Raw genomic sequence first — 16,912 nt, forward strand, 5'->3', positions numbered from 1 at the left:
TACCCCATCCCAATTTTTTTAACCACTGAATCCCTTCTTTCTCCCGCTTCACAGCTGCTCTCCTTCCTCCATCTTTCACCCTCCTCCTTGTTACTCTTTCCCCATCTCCTCCCTCCATCTCTGGGGTGTTACATAAGTCTTCCTGTCACATTGACTGACTTTATGAAGGGAGGTGGGGTTCCAACCGTATGCTCCACACTTCTCCCAACTCTCTCCTCGCAATTCCCCATCTCTTCTCTCCTCCCCTCTCTTTATTGGCTCTCATCCTTATTCTCTTTTCTTTGATTTCCCTTTCAGTTACTTCACTGTATTTTCTCTGAATTCATCTTCACTGTTCTCCGCCTCTGGTTTCCTCCCTCTGGGTGTCCTAACTGGTCTGTCTTTTGCCTTGATCATCAGGGTTTTTTTTGTGACTGTGCCACTTGGTGGGATTAAGCATTGACATCTGGGCCAAAGGAGAGAAGCTGAAACTCAAAAGGAAACTTAAATATTTGTACATGTTTTCAGGAGGGACGGAATATGTACAGGTTCATTGTTTTGCTGATGTAGATGGACTTGGAAAAATGAAGAACAATTACAGTGAGAAGGTGCTCATGAATGTTACCATATGTTACCACATTTCCTCACACCATCCTTCAATGTGATCCAAGATGGAAGTGAAGGAAAACTACTAAGTGGTCCACAGAGAGAGATTTAGAGGGAATTAGACGGTGCCAATCTTTCCACTCTGGTGTGAGTGTGTGTGGGGGGGTGGAAGAAGGGTGGCCTACATAGCAATCCATATAGTGGGACCTAATCTACACAACAGATTGCAGAAATTATTCGGTCAGCTCCTGTCCCTGCACCACTTCTGAGTCATGGCTAAAGATCTATGGTAAACAAAAAGATAATCTTCAGATCTTCCCTGTAATTAAAAATAAAAGAAACATAAGAATTTGGTTACCACCAAGTAGCACTGAGGATCTATAACCTGAATAATTTTGACTTCTTCACACATGCTTTCACATTTAGACATTGTCTTTTCCGTCCAATTTTTAGTTTTAATTTTGTAAATGGTGACAAATATTATGCCATTTCGGAATTAACCGCAATGGGGTGATGGGGGCTCAGTGAAGAAGCACTTTGAAAAGACAAATAGCCAGACTAAAGGAAGCTAATGGCACCGTGTAGGAGACTATGGGGGCATATTATAGCTGGCAGATGCTGTCTTAACCTAGAGGGAGGGAGAGAGAGATCGGGTTTGTAAGAACAGATGCTAGAACAAACCTTCAGGGAGCATGATTTACGGATATAGTGTACTAGGATTGGGAATGTGATTAGATATAAGAATGGAGAGCTGATGTTTGGTAGGGAAAACAGATGGAAAGTAGTGGAACTTTAAAGGTTTGATAAATAAAAGTCTACTTTTAATGCGCAGAGAAATTCATGAATATGTGCCGAGTAATGAACAACGACTGAAATGTATATTTTATTCTCAAGACTCATGCATTTGATTACAGAAACCTAGGATGACTTTTTCATTCATTTGATTACATTTTCTACTAAAAGTAACCCTTAAATAGCAATATATTTTGGACAGGCTAAGGGCTCTGAACTCATTCCTACACATCTTTTAAAATGCTGCAAATTATGTGCCCTCATATCTCATCTTGTGTGCCCGCAATCACTTAGCTGATCCAATACGAAAAAGCCATAAAGCAGACAGGCGGATCCGAACAAATCAAATCAACAAAAAGCAATGGATTGAGCAACACGAAATGGGACTATTCTGCCTGATACTGCAGATATCAATTGGAAAAGAAAAACTAATATAAACAATATAAAAATATAGCGGGAGTAAGCTGGGTTTTCATTAGTGAAAGACTAAGGTTTCAGCTAAAAGGAGCAGATACTGAGGTCAGCCTTTCCTATGTGCTGGCTAATGTTTGGAAATGAGGATCAAATTGTTTTTAACCTTTATGATCACATCAAAATCAGGGGCATCTTCATCTACGTACTCATAGATAATCCTGGGTGTGGACGTGTAATCATGCGTATGAACAGGTTATGTGAGTACTTGTGTTGGAAGTTTTGATCATGTCTAAAAACGCTGACTAGATCTTACCAAACATCTGTGCTGCACCTGAGATTCATTAGTATGTTAGGGATAGAGAAAAGATCTAAATGTGGCTGGCCGATCAGTACTCAAAAGAGCACTGAATCAGGCTTGTCAGACAAGTTGAGGAACGAGGCCAATATAGAAGACTGAGCCAGGGCCATGATAGTCAGGCGAGAATGGGTGGGCAGCTGGCCAGAACCATAACTTAAAACACATTAACATCAAACGGACACATTAAGAGCAAATTATCAGCTGCTCGCTTTCGTCCTGGTAATGAAATTGGATTGCTTGGGCCAATAAACACAGAAACACAGAGCTATCATCCTTTTGCAGAACACAGAAGCATTAATTGGAAATTATTTGGCAAAATGAGCAATTTCAACTTAGCAAAATTAAATTTTACACAATAAAGTGCCGTAACATTTGGAACAATTTCACATTAAAATATGATGTTATTCAGGTTGCACAAAGTTTAAGTGTCTATTTAAACCAAGCCAAAGCAAAGTATTACATCCTTCTTTAAACTCAAAGCCCTGCAGTTTTTTGGGTGAATTTATTATTTGACTTATTTGACATAGATTAGGAGTTTCTGAGCAACTGCCAGCTGATGTTAACAAGCATTAACGAAACATTGTGATTTTTACACTAATGCAGGGAAAGACAAAATGCACTTTTATTGCTGATAGTTAACGCACATCCAATTAGCATGACACTTACCCACCCAAGCTGCCGCAGGGTTTGGCTAGTGCCGAGTTAATCAGGGTTAATTTGTTAGAAACACAAGGGGAGGAATTAATCAAACAGGATCTCTTTTTATACACAGGTCATTAGAAGCACATGGGCTTCCCACTGGGTATACTACTTTACTGGGTCAGAGCTGGCTTCCCATAAAGAGGAACAGAGGGTTTTCAGTGCTGGTCGCACTGCATTAGTTACAGACCACTGGTCAGTTACGTTACAGCAAAGCTAACATTATCCAGGCCTCAACACAGATGAGTGCACCTGCTAAGCTAATGCTAAGACAAGGTAGTCAGATTCTGTTACTCACAGATGAGCGCACAGCTATGCTAGCTGCTAATAGCTACAGTGCCTGTGATAGCACAAAACTGAGAAGCTTCATATTTCTTCAGTTTCACATGCACTGTCCTGCTCTCAGCCTATCACCTTACTCAGGGTTGGACATTAATAACAATAAAGAACAAATTGAGGGATCACAAATAGTCAATTTAACAATAATTTAACAGGCTAATTTCCCAGAAAGTTAATAGTAAGGCCCTTAATCCTAGCGTGAGCTAGTTAAAATAAAGTAACACAACTTTGATTGCCATTTTAGTTTCGTGTGTTAATGACTTTGGAAATTGTTTGTGATGTGGCCCATTTCTGTCACCTTCTGCTGCACAGATCAAAGATTTAAAATGAGCAGATGAGCATGAGGTGACACATCATCACTGAAAATGAATTTTAATACAATATAATGAATTATTTCAGAAAACATACCATGAATTATTTGGATAATGACTAAAATTACTTAAGTTGATGGATGGCATTTTCATTTAATAATGAGCTGCACACATTTCTTATAACCAATCCTTTTCTCCACTATCGGAGCAGATTTCTGAAAACTGTTAACCCTTCTACTCTCCATGTGTCCATAAATTCATAAATCCTTTACTTGCCTAAAAAAAAAATGTTTATATTGCCTTTTTCATTTTTAAGATACAGGAGCAGAGGACCTAATGTAAACAGATCGCCTATTGGTCTATACTCATTTTCATTTTTAAAAAATGTATTATATATAAATGTAGGTATTAGTAAAGAATTGAAGTCAGTTCTAAAGCAAAGACTTTATCCATTAAATAACCTGTTTTACACTTTGCTTCCTTTGATAGCTCTGAAGTAGAGCGGAGGACTGGAGGGGCATGTACTTTTTTGATTTCATGTGGAGACCAACAGTGTCAACTCAAAAGCAATGAAAGATCTTTTTTAAAAATTTTTACAAAAGCTCAAATGTAAAACTAAACCATTGTGATTGTACAGAGAAGGGTTACTCACAACGAAGATAAAATTAAAAAGATATATAATGTGTTAGATCTGCCTGTTCAGTTTATACAAAACAACTGCTGGATCTTGCTTAATACTGAATAGGGAGCTGTTATATTTATTTCTACAAAAATCTTTGTATACAGTACAAAAAAGTGTCATTGAAGGCAATGAATTCACACAAAAACTGTATGTTAATAACAAACTACAGAGAGTTTCACAAGTGTGATCATACCAACTTAATTTCTTGGACCTCACCCAATAATGAATGACATCACTCATTCATATGTCAGCTACATACCTAAATAGGTACAAAGTTTAAATACATACATAAAGTTTGGGGCTATACTTTGAACAGTTGGACACGGTTATTGATCACTAGTGCGCCAGTCATTTGAAAATCTGAGCCTACAGAGGAATTCAGCAACTGTCTGCATCATGGCCCAAACTGCGTTGGGCAGGTGCTGACGTTATAACCAGTCATGTCAACCAGGTTCGGGGCTTTACTCTCCTCTTTCAGTGAGCAAAGTGATACAAATCACAAAAGAAACAAAATCCCTTAAAGTAAATTGCTTGTATATCTTTCACGCACTTAACAAATTCTTTGGGCTCAACCCGCTGACCCTGACCTTTAGGCTAACCTGACCTCTGTGACCCTGTTTCTTCACCCTGATCCAATGAATCCTGACTATGGCTGCATCCACACGTACTGGAATTTTCCATGTTAGTTTTCTAAAATATCTCTGACTATTTCCATGAAAATGAAAATGCAAAAAATGATGTCAGTTGTCATCAAGTGCATGCCAAAGCAACAGGTGGCAAAATAACCTCAACTGTGTCGAAATGTCAGCGATTCGGGAGCCTGAAAAAATACTGAACACGCAGTCTGCCAATAAAAAAGGAGAGAAAGGCACAAACATTTGATGTTGGAAAACAAAATCTTCACTCTGGTTTTTCAAAATCTCCTTTCAAAGTGACCTAAAATAAAATTTATGTGGATGAAATGTCAAATAGGAAAAGCTACATTTACTTATTTTCTTTATGTGTGCATGTGTGTGTGTGTGTGTGTGTGTGTGAAAGTAAGAAAAGCTAGCTCCACTGTCACTGTAGCATTCTGAGCCAACCATCTCTCACTTTAAGCTCGTCCAAAAGGCCAAGTAAATACTGGCAATGGCAATGTGTTCAGAGGGTGACAGGTCAATCGGTCACCACATGAGCAAGTTCTTTGTTTCTAGTGTTGTGCGCTTGTCTAATATGAATGAAAAGATTATTTTTTCTAGTAAAAAACAACAAGAACAAAAAGACTAAGGAGTTTATTGAATCTCCTGTGTTTTTTCCCTTTATACAAAAACCTTTCAAAATAGATAAATCGGAGCTGCCCAGTTTTTACAACACATTAATGAAGTGACGAAGCTGAGGGAAAGTTTCACATTACTGAAATCTTCCTCAGGCAAAATGTTAAAAAACTCTTGCTTGGTTTCAAAATGTACAGTCCCCTTACGAAAGCACATGGCTGCGACTCGATAATGCCATCCCTACTGTAAGCCTCTGAAACATGAGCTGTTTCTTTGTGTTGTGTTTCACATACTGCGGGCTGGAGTTTTCACTGATACATCCAAGCCACATGGGGAAGCATGGCAACCCAGTGGTTTTTGGGGGCAAATGCAGGCCAGCAGAAAGAAACCCTGTTGTTGTTTTGTTCCCGCTCACCCTGAATGATACGCAGAGAGATGGAGTTTCTCGTATCTTGATGCGTACGTGTGGCAGTGGCCTAGATTGTGACAGGATCAGGGCATTACTCTTAATCCACCAGATAGATGTCATATACATGCACGCGCACAGAAACACAGAGAAAGAAAAGTGTGTGGGGGGAGAGGTGGAGAGTAAAAGAGGGTGAATTAAAAAAATAAAAACGTGAAATCACATATGCAAGCTCAGTGCACTGCTTGCACAGTCGTACCAGCGCTTGTGTGCAGAATGCACATATGGTGAAGTCATGCAAGGTTTCCAGCTATGCACATGGGATACTGTTCCATTTGATTGCGTCATAATACTCTAGTGTAACTATACGAGTAACTTGGGTGTCGAGCAAGGGCGTCGATGTCGTCGGGATTTCTAGAATTTAGTAACATTTTATGCCACATACACATAAAAAAATCAAATGTGGCCTCTTTTTCTAGAAAACCCTATTATCCTTCAAATGTGTTTTATTCCTTCTGCATTAAGTTTAAGGAGAGATAAGCACAACTGAAAGCAATTTTTAGAATGAATTTAACATTTCAAAACATGTCGCCACATTTTGTAGACCAAAGATGCCAGTGTGTCCCAGCACCCCTGTTTGAATCCTCAGTATTCAAATCTCAGAGTCCCTACTGTTGATATTAAAAGAAGCTCTGAATGTCATACACAATGAGATAAAAAGGGGAAGAAACATCCCACCGCCCCCTTTCAAGCCCTCTGTCCCTTCTTTCTCACCAGATTACATGGATGTGCTGAGAGGAGGCAGAGAGCGAGCGCCAAAAGAGCAATGGAGAAAGTCACAACGAATGAGATGAGGGCAGGAGAAAAGAAAAACATAGACAGAGAAGGCAAAGTATGAATCCTTTCCCCCCTTGTCGCATCTGTGCTGCTCCCCGAACTCTCATAGAGGAACTGTGGGAGCATCATTGTTTTGATGGATGACTGGGCCTTAACTGGCCGACCCTGGAACTTACACGTGGGACAAGAGGGCAGGAGGCTGAAAGGAAAACAAGAGTGGTTTGCGAATATGTGTGCGTGTGTGTGCTATAACTGTGCTCTGGGTGACTGTGTACTTTTAAAACATTGCAGGATGGAAATGGCTGACTGAAGCCTGCACTTGTGTGTCATTACAGCAGCTTTGTGCATATGTATGCCTGCTTTAGAAGGTGATGATGAAAAATGTGCTCTATTCTATAACCACAAACAGCTACGCATGCTTCATGTATTATATACTTATGCAACAAGCATTTCAAAACAAATACACAGAATGAAATTTCCACTAGATACCATTTTGACTGAAAAAGTATAACTCCTGGATGTTTAAAAGACTCATAAAGCTTGACTAGCAGCCTTTTCCTCTTACATTACTCCCTTTCTGAGTATCAAGTCTTTTAGTACTCCCACATTCCTCTTATGCCTTAATGTCTTTTATGCTTAGTCTCAACTCAGACCGGAGCATTTCATCATCTCTGCTATAAGATCCTCATTGCTAATTGTCAACCTGAATAGTCAGACCTGGCCATGTCTCTCTCTCAAAAAGTCTGGATATGTTTCCAAGCACATCAACTCAACACGACGTTTTTGGTTTCCAAAATCTCCAGAGCCACGTTTGTCCCTCTCAGCAGCTCCCGGCGGTCTGTCAATCTATACAGTCTCCAGTTATTTAAAAAAGTGTTCTATTCTATTCTGTTCTATTTATTATCAGAGAAAGCTGCTTTAATTTTTTTTCATTGGCACAAATAGATAGAACTGACCTTCCTCCATATCACAAATATTCCGTTTTGTTGATAATGAAAAAAATCACAACACTGAAATGTAGCTTTTTTGTTGATTTTAATTCTTTACACTTATTAATAATGTTGGTAGGACACGTAGGACACATGTTCTTCATGAGATCAAAAATGTGTCTCAATACAGATTTTTGTACAGATTTGATCTTGTAAATTAATTCAGTTAAACAAGCTAAGCTTAAACTATTGGTAAACTAGCTTATGCTTAAGAAAACGAATCACCAACTATCTTGTAATCATTAGAGCACAAATAAAAAAAAAAATCAAAATTTTAAAATTCCAAAATGGACTATTAATAAACTAATTGTCTTTCAGTTTTAATTTAGCCAGTGGTTACACATATTAAGCATTTTGATGACATCAACTTAGGCTGTGGGAAAATCCATCCTTTCATAAACAAACAAACAAAAAATACATAAATAAATGAATAAATTCTTTTTTTGTTCAGTAACATTAAAAGTAACGATTTGCAGTAATTGCAGCTATAGTTTCGTCCAGGATGTGACTATACCCAGTATGCTAATGTGCATGTAAATTTCCTTGACAAATATATCGGATGAGGATTGGATGATGTGATGAGCCACAGGGATCACACATGGATACACACACACACACACGCACACACACACACACACACACACATGCACATGGTATAATCACAATTACACAAGCAGTAGGGAAATTATCTGATTTGCCATATGTGGTCTGTCTATCCATGCCAAGTAATACTGGGATGGACAAAAACATCTGGCCTTGTATCAAACCTGCTACCAAACATACACTCATGCACAGATGTATAAACTCACACAAACACACACACATATAGTAGGGATGTGATATCTGGAATAGTGGTCTATGAAACACAAACTGCTACAGTGGGGCAAAAAAGTATTTAGTCAGCCACCAATTGTGCAAGTTCCCCCACTTAAAATGATGACAGAGGTCAGTAATTTGCACCAGAGGTACACTTCAACTGTGAGAGACAGAATGTGAAAAAAAAATCCATGAATTCACATGGTAGGATTTGTAAAGAATTTGTAAACAATCGGTGGCTGACTAAATACTTTTTTGCCCCACTGTATATATAACATATAATATATACAATTAGCTTTAGCAATGAAGCAATGAATCACAATGTACAATAAATTACAGCAACAGTTTATAAAAAAGCATTTTATTATATTTTTTACACCTTACATACTTTGGAGGTTTGTTTTCATGTGCATCTTGAAGAACTTCATGTAATCTCAGAGTAGCTAAATGTTAATGAGATCAGGGCTCTGTTGAGTCCATGGCATCTACTGCAGATCTGTTTGTTCTGCTTTCATGACTCTGGCTGTTTGTTTGGTTTGATTTCATCAGAATAAACCAAATTAAATTCAGACTCCTCAATGTACACAAATCCAAACATATAAAGGTCACAAACCTCTGCACAATATTATATATGTGCATGTGTGCGTGTGTGGCTGTGTCTGCACTAGTGCAGAGTGTGAAAGCACTCACTGTCAGCATCAGCGAGGAAGAGGAAGCTGAGGAGGAGCAGGCCTGGACAGGAGTGCATCATGGGATATGTCGACACATGCATGCTGTATCAGCCGTGAGCTCACTGCCTCACTGTACAACAGGACAATAGAAACAGGCTCTCACAACCTAGGGAGGGAATCAGGGAGTCAGAGAAAGAAAGAAAAGGAAACACAGTTATTAGTCCACTTTTTAGAGAATTTCAGACATTATATCAACTGTGGCTACACACACACACACACACACACACACACACACACACACACACACACACACACACACGGGCACACACAGACTTGAAGTGTGTGAGTTCCCTCTGGGCCTCACACTCCAGTTATGCAGCTGCCTCTCCCCTTCTCGCTTCATTAAGACCATACACTCATTGCCAGAGGTGTGTTTTGATGTGTGTGCACTTGTGTGTGTGTTTGAGAGAGAGAGAGTTGACTAAGTAGCTGATGAATTTCAACTTATGGCAAACATTTGGCATTAAAAAAAATCAGCAACTTCTGAAGTTCAGTTATGCTTTTCTTTCTTTCTTTTTTTTCCAATCTGCCAAGCAAGCAATGGTCTGAGTTTTTCTGCTTTATTTTTTTTGCCCATTATATAATCTACAAAGCTTTTAAGTACTACAAAGTACTTCAGTAATGGATTTCTTCCAAATGTGCGTCATATCGTCATGATTTCAAATTGATAAAAAAGGAATGACTGGCTTTAAGATGGAGGGGTGGAAGGCTAGAGCAAGGGATTGATGGATGATGGGCAGATTAAAGTGGGAGGAGACTGACTAGTTTTATCTGCTGGCTATGTTGCACAGTGTTGGATCAACATACAGCTCAATGTCTCTATCCCTTCATCTTAAGCCTCCTTCCTTCCTTACACTCTGTCAGGTCCTTTCCTGCTTTTAAAGTCTTTACTCTCCAAAACGTTCCCTCGTCACTTCCTCATATCCTTTCTCTTTAACTTACGTTCCTTCCCTTTTCCTGTCATTTGTTGTTACTCTCTCCATTGCATCATTCTTTCTCCTTTCCATCAGTCAATTTTTTTTGTATTATTCCTAACTCTCTGTCCCTCTAACTGTCTGTCTGTCTGTCTTTGTGCCATCTGCAGTGCCTGGTGTGAGTGTTTGGCATTAGAAGAGACAGGCGTCAGTCTGTGTGTCAGAAATCTCACAGCTCAAATCACATGACACAATGAGACATGGCAGATCACTGCTGCTGTCCAGAAGCTGACAGTGTTGAATGAGAGACACTGAAAGTGAGCAGAGGCAGGAGAGGGATGCGTCTGGGCCTATGCTGTAACGTACATGCGAGCATATGCGCGGGTTCATGCTCATGCTGCTTTACGTGAATTCCTGTGTTCGCTAACTCTGACTCCAAGTACCTGTAACTGAACTGTTTCTGTGTGTGCATCTACATATGCATCTGTGCGTGCCTGCAGCTGTGTCACTGAGAGGGTATGTGCATGTGTTTGTGTGCCTTCCAAAACTGGACAGATTCATCAGCGACGGCAGCAGTCTTAATCCCCTCCACTCGTGAACAAGCCATCTGATTAAAAAAAGACAAGGGGGGTGGGGTGGAAGAACACTGGAACCCAGAGCTCTTTGCATCCCTGCAGCTAAGGCAGCAAACAACTAAAACCCTCGCTGGATTTTCCACTTGGTTAGGTTTGGAACAATTGCTTTGGGATAACCTAGATCTCTCCGTGCACAAATTAAGTCCTGCACTGATTTACACTACTCTAGTACAGTATGGCCAGGCACAATACTTATTGTGTTTCTTGAGGATCTACCCAAAAGAAAAACACGTTTTTTTTGTGTGTGTTCTTACTAACTAATTCACAAGTTATTTTGTTATTAGCTGTAAAAACTGCTCTCAATTACACAAACTCTACTTATTGTACTAACTACAGGGTGACTGCTATTGTCATTCTAAATGCATACTCATAACAGACAGAGCATTCTTCACAGAGCATTCATATGCACATTTGTGTAATTAAGTCTAATTTGCAGAAAATTCAATATTGGTAAGAATGGATCTTTTTTTTTATGTGTGTGTGTGTGCTGTGTATGCCCACTAATCACTGCAGCTTATTCACTGTCACTGGAAAAGCCTGCATTATTTAGTAACTCACTTCACAGCGTGTCACGTTAATTAAAGAGCTAACTCAGGGTGGTTTAGGGGATGGCAGTGATGGAGGTAGTGATAAATAAAAAGATATGAGAAAAGGTGTGTGGAGAGAGGAGAAATATAATAACGTGTAATGGAAAAAAGACTAAAAGAAGCCCAAAATACAAACTTACACACACAAACGGACAATCACACACACACAGCCAGGTAGTCACCAGATTGTCATCTGCTGGCTGTTGTTGCTAGTATTACTGACGGCCTAACAGAAAGCCTCCCTCTATGCCCGAGCTTCTGCTGCTGCTGTAGATCACAGTCGGCCCTAAGCCATTCACTTACATTAGTCCCTATCACTCAATTATACACTGTCTGTCTGCCTGGGCCTGCAGCTATCTGTTACACTTATCGCTGGAATAGCTTCTGGCAGAACAAAGACTAACTGAAGAGTGGGAGACCAGCTTATGCTTCTACGTCCGGGACAGACAGACGGACGTAGAAAAGTGAACAGGATTAGAAAATATGTCCGGAGCCTTGTTTCAGTAATAATAATAATAATAATAATAATAATAATAATAATAATAATAATAATAATAATAATAATGATCAAGAAAACATAGAAAAAAACAAGGTTAAATTCATTTAAGTGCTATTTATAGTATTTATTTTAATCTATTGCATTCTTCCAGTTGTTACAGTCAATTTAGAACAGAAACAATTCATTAAGAGATCAAAAGTTGAGAGCTGAGGAAGTACAAGTCAAAAGGAAAAAAAAACAAATTAAAAGAAAGTGAAAATCTGATCCAAAAACGGAAAGAAAAGGAAAAGAAAGTGTGGGCGGATGATGAGAGAGAGGAGGGGAGACTACAAAGCGAGAGCCTACTACAGCTGGAAGGGATGTTGAGAAAGATAGAGACAAAGACAAAAGACAGATCCTAAAAAGCATAGCTTAAGGCAAACCGTGTGCCATGGAAGAGAACACTGAGAATCCTAATTTGATTTGATATTCCAAAAGCTGAGCCACCAAATGCAATTAGACATACTAATTAACTTATTCTATTTGCCCTGTTGAAATGGTGGCAGACTGACAGAAATGTCAATGAAGAGACAATTTGTGTTTGTTGCATCATAGCGCCGCACGAGAAAAAACAAGATAAGCTAAGTGGCAACAACAAGGTTTTTGTTGCACTCCTCAGCAGCGAGCTCAAGTTTTCTCAAAGACCATATTTTGATTATCTCGGGCCGCTTTCACACGTGCAGCAAGTTTTATGGATCAGCTCATACGAACTCTGGAGTGAAAGCTGTCAGCTCATCTCTGGTGCTGTTATTTTATGAAGAAAGTCATCTTACAAATGACCTGTATGAGATCATTTAGTAACCACGGTAACACCTGGTGGTTCCTTGAAAGCACTCGTGTGGCAAAACTGGCTTTTTTTCTTCTTCTCAAGATGACTAACTTAATTCCTAAAGGACTTCAATTCTCAGCTTTTCCTCCTTCTCGGTGTAGGTGGTTTTGACGGCAACATGTCGTTTGATTATTTAACAGCTCCTTAAACTAATACCACGGCTTAACGGCGAAGTTGAAGATGCTGCCTTGTCACTAACACACGATCTGAAAGCACTCACTGACGTAACGGATAGATAACAAGCAGTATACGATAAGAAAAAGAAGAAAAAGGAGCAAATTGTCAAACTGTCTCCTAACACAACAAAGAAAACACAGCTGGATATGGCTTGAAGGGAGAGTGTTTGTTTGATGTATATGACTACTGAGCATGTGCGTGCACATAAACTCATACACATGCTGATTACCAGTTATCCATCATCTTCCCAAGTGTACACAAACAAACTCAAACAGACTCCAGAAGTAAGCCCTCAGCATTTATTTAAGAGAAATTATGATCTTTAAAGGCACAAAACTTAACGTTGCGCTGGCACATTTTAATTGCCTCTGCAGAGGATAACTCACCCACCTTTGAGCGTTCAAGAGCAGCCGCTGTATGCAGGTAGATACATCATATGCCCATGTGTTATTATTTGTCAGTGTGAGAAAAACACAAGACAAGAGACACAGAGAAAGTGCTCTGCCGAGCCACCTCGCTGGCCTTTTCAAAAGTGACTCAGAGGGTGGTATCGTGTGGGCGCTGAGACGCACGTAAACTGTATACATCAGCTGCATATCCCAAAGATTCAAATGCTTATATTCAATTATTGTTTTTCATTACTGATGACATTTTCAAAAAATTAAGGCCATCTGTGCCTCAACTTTTTTCAATGTTTTCCACATTAGCCATGCATGACAGATCAAAAACCACATACATTTGTGAACTTGCTGCACCTCTTGCACCAACATTTTAAACCTGTAAATCCAAATTGAAGCAATACACTTGAAACTTGACTGCTGCGTGACTTATTGACCTCACCGAGTACAATGACGGAGAAGTGAAGAGCAATAGATTTTAGATGATGAATTGAAATCACATGTATTTGTGATATTAATCTCCACATTTTCAAAATAAGCAAGCTTTACATCTCCATTTGTTTAAGAGGACATATGATTTACTTGCTCTTAAAGTTAAAAAGAGACGCCCCAATTTCCTCAGTTCACACCATAACACACGTCAAGCACTTTAATGTGAGTGCAATGTGGAACAGTGAGCTGCTGCACATATAGCTATATATAGCTATGAGAACAAATGACCAAATACCAGTTTTCACTGGGAAATGGAGCCCCCCAAAACTCTGAAAAGTCATTTGAGCTGGCTTTCAGGACACTGGCAGCAACAAGAAATCAATAAGACAAACTGAGAGGGGAGGAAGAGAAAATGTGATTGATTGAGATGAGGATTTAGGCTATCTGGCTGTACTCAACTTATCACTTCCCCCGGTTCACCAAACACTCTGTCCTCCTCCCCTCACGACATGCCTCTTATCCTTTCTTTCTGCCTCCCTTTATATCTTTCTTCAGCCTGGCTGCTTCTCTCTCTGCCTCCCCTTTTCGTTTTTTCTCTCTCCCTTCGCTACCCCGAACTTTCATCCAATCCCAAACTCTCAAGCAAACTATCATTTTCTTTTTTGCCTTTGTAAGATGGTTTCACCAACATCTTACCTCTCTTAAGGAGCACTGCAATGTCAATCAAGTGTCTTATCAGGTGATAACAGGGGATTTTGGATTTTCTTGAATAAAAATAAGAGCAAATTTCATACTCAAAGAGGCAAAGAGTACCTATTTCAGATTGCGAGACGGGCTCCTATTTCATTTCAGAACACATTTTTATTTTAATTTGCAGACATTACCCATTTTTCCTTCCTCCTCAGTTCTGTTTCCTTGATGTTAGAATAAAAGCTTTTGAGTTGGTTCTCCCTTTTCAGCAGCTCCTTGCGTGAAAGCAGTCTGTTCTTAACACCTGAAAGATGAAAATCCATACTGCTGTGACATTGCTGAATAATGTGGAAACCTCGAGAATGGCAAACTTCACAAGCCTGACTGGCTCAATACTGTTTAATAGCCATTTATGTATTATGGTAAACACTGTTATCACTGATGTAACAGATGACAACTCAAAGACAACATGGTTGCAATTATTTATTTCAGTCGCTCTGAAGCTGATGAATAGTTTGTTTCTATTTTTTTTTGGGCCTCGGCACAATAATACATCCCACTAGCTTCACCGACTGCCTGTGGACTGTTGCCTTCAGGCAGGCGATTTGATTGCTTTAATAGCCGTTAGAGTGCTGAGCCAAAGCGAGTGCTTTTCTGATTGTCAGTCTCACAAAAACTGCAACTATTGCTCTCCACCGCTGACCATTTATGGCACCTCTTTCTGACAGACCAAAATACCCCGGACTGCATACAGTCTATTAGCAGGCAAGATAGTGTCATCATTTAGCCAGTGGGTGGTTCCAGTTTTCCCATTATGATTATACATTTCACCAAATAACAGGGAGGAAAAAAAGGGTGGGAAACTGTGCACTAAGCAGACTGCTGAATATGGCCAGTTCACTGGTTAAGCCAGCTGTGACTAACAGACCCACTCTTGAGTTTCTATTGGACCATCTCTGGCAGCCACCCATGATATCGAGAGAGCAAGAGGGAAAGAGAAGTAGACAGAGAGGAGTGGAGTGAAGTTGAGTGGATTAGCAAGAGGTGGGGGGATGACAACATGTAATTACCTATTTATCCAGCCTTTAGTGGAAGCCTCATCGAAGGCTAATTGAGCGGTGCATTAGTAAGAGGGCTGTAAAGATAGCAGCAGGGAGGGATGGAGGGAGGAACTGGGAAGAAGATGAGAGATGAGCACCAGCTGAGGGCCATGAAGGTTAAAGAGAGGGATTTCAGTGGCACACAAACCAAGAGCTGGAAAGAGACAGAGAAAGTACAGCAATGCGGTTACTTCGCTGTGGTAATTTTATGTCTGTGCCCGTGTAACTGGAGCTCAGATGCCTTATTTTAAGTAGCGGCAACACAGTGGAAACATTTTCAGCCATGTTTTACACGTATCCTGTTTTCATTAAATGTCTTTTTTTTTTTTTTAAAGCGCAGCAGGAGCTGTAAAAAAGAAAAAATCTTGTGATTTAAAATTCACATTAGAGCAGAAACTATAAGCCAATTAACTCATTAATCAACCGAAAGAACTGGCAACGTCCCAGCAATGTAGCAACTTACCAGGGCACTGCACCACCGTCACCTCGGTTATAGTGTAAACTGCACACACCATCTCTGAATTACACCACTTCTCATTTTCTCAATCAAGTCTGGTAAACAACAACAAAATTGTGCCGCAGTGTACTGGACAGTGATAAATCTGCAATGAGCCTCAGAAACAGTAGAAACAGCACTTGTGTACAGTACTTCAAAATCTAGTTATGTCATATTTTTCGTATTCTCGTGCTTCCAAGTGTGCTTCCTCCGGCGGCATTCACTGTACAGCGGAAAGCCTTTATCGCTGGAGGTAAAGTGTCACATCAGAGGCAGTCATCTCTGTAATGTGTTTTAGTATATGGATGGACGGAGAGAGGATAGATCTATGGATCGATGGGCCCGCAGTATGGTTATGGTGTGACTGCTGCTGCAGCCCTGTGACATGCTACACATGTCTAGCAGAACTGGATACACATCAGGGGGAACATGAGCGCTAACACAGGCACACATCCACAAACACACATACAAATATCTATCTAGCTGCCAGGGTGACCTCTAAAAGCAGGAATATGGCAGTAATAATTTACAGCCCTTTGAACGGCTCTCACATCAAATAAAATATGGATTTCCTCCAGAAGCGGGCTAACCCTTATGTAACTGGACCTGTTATCTACAGCTATAACCTATCTCCCAAATCCTCTTCTTTTATATACTATCTAACCTGGGTGCTCAATAGGTTCATCAACCTGAGAGCTCACTCAGCGCAGTCCTTTGCATTCTGCTCACTTTCCCTGAGAGTCCACTGAATGCACTTACAGTACCTGTGGTCTCAAAACATGCAACCATTCACAGAAACAGCCACTCACATGTCCAGTGGTGCTCAACAACTGAGCGAACCTCCTGTTTTCTTTTGACACTGAGGAGGACGAGGCGGCGGCAGTGGAACCACGCAGCAGCTCAT

General features: G+C 40.0%; 1 protein-coding gene across 6 annotated transcripts in view; it reads right to left on the reverse strand.

Moving 5' to 3' along the window:
- ptprdb (protein tyrosine phosphatase receptor type Db) overlaps nucleotides 1–16,912 on the reverse strand; it is a 157,595-nt gene that overhangs the window by 58,686 nt on the left and 81,997 nt on the right. For all 6 annotated transcript variants that reach the window (XM_026170808.2, XM_080302896.1, XM_026170809.2 and 3 more), the window contains one exon: nucleotides 9,172–9,318. In XM_026170808.2, coding sequence (XP_026026593.1) covers nucleotides 9,172–9,253 — 82 coding nt within the window. In that variant the 5' untranslated portion in view covers nucleotides 9,254–9,318. The remainder of the gene's footprint in view (nucleotides 1–9,171; nucleotides 9,319–16,912) is intronic.

This window comes from Astatotilapia calliptera, chromosome 6 (assembly GCF_964374335.1).
Source record: "Astatotilapia calliptera chromosome 6, fAstCal68.1, whole genome shotgun sequence".
Taxonomy (NCBI): Eukaryota; Metazoa; Chordata; class Actinopteri; order Cichliformes; family Cichlidae; genus Astatotilapia; species Astatotilapia calliptera.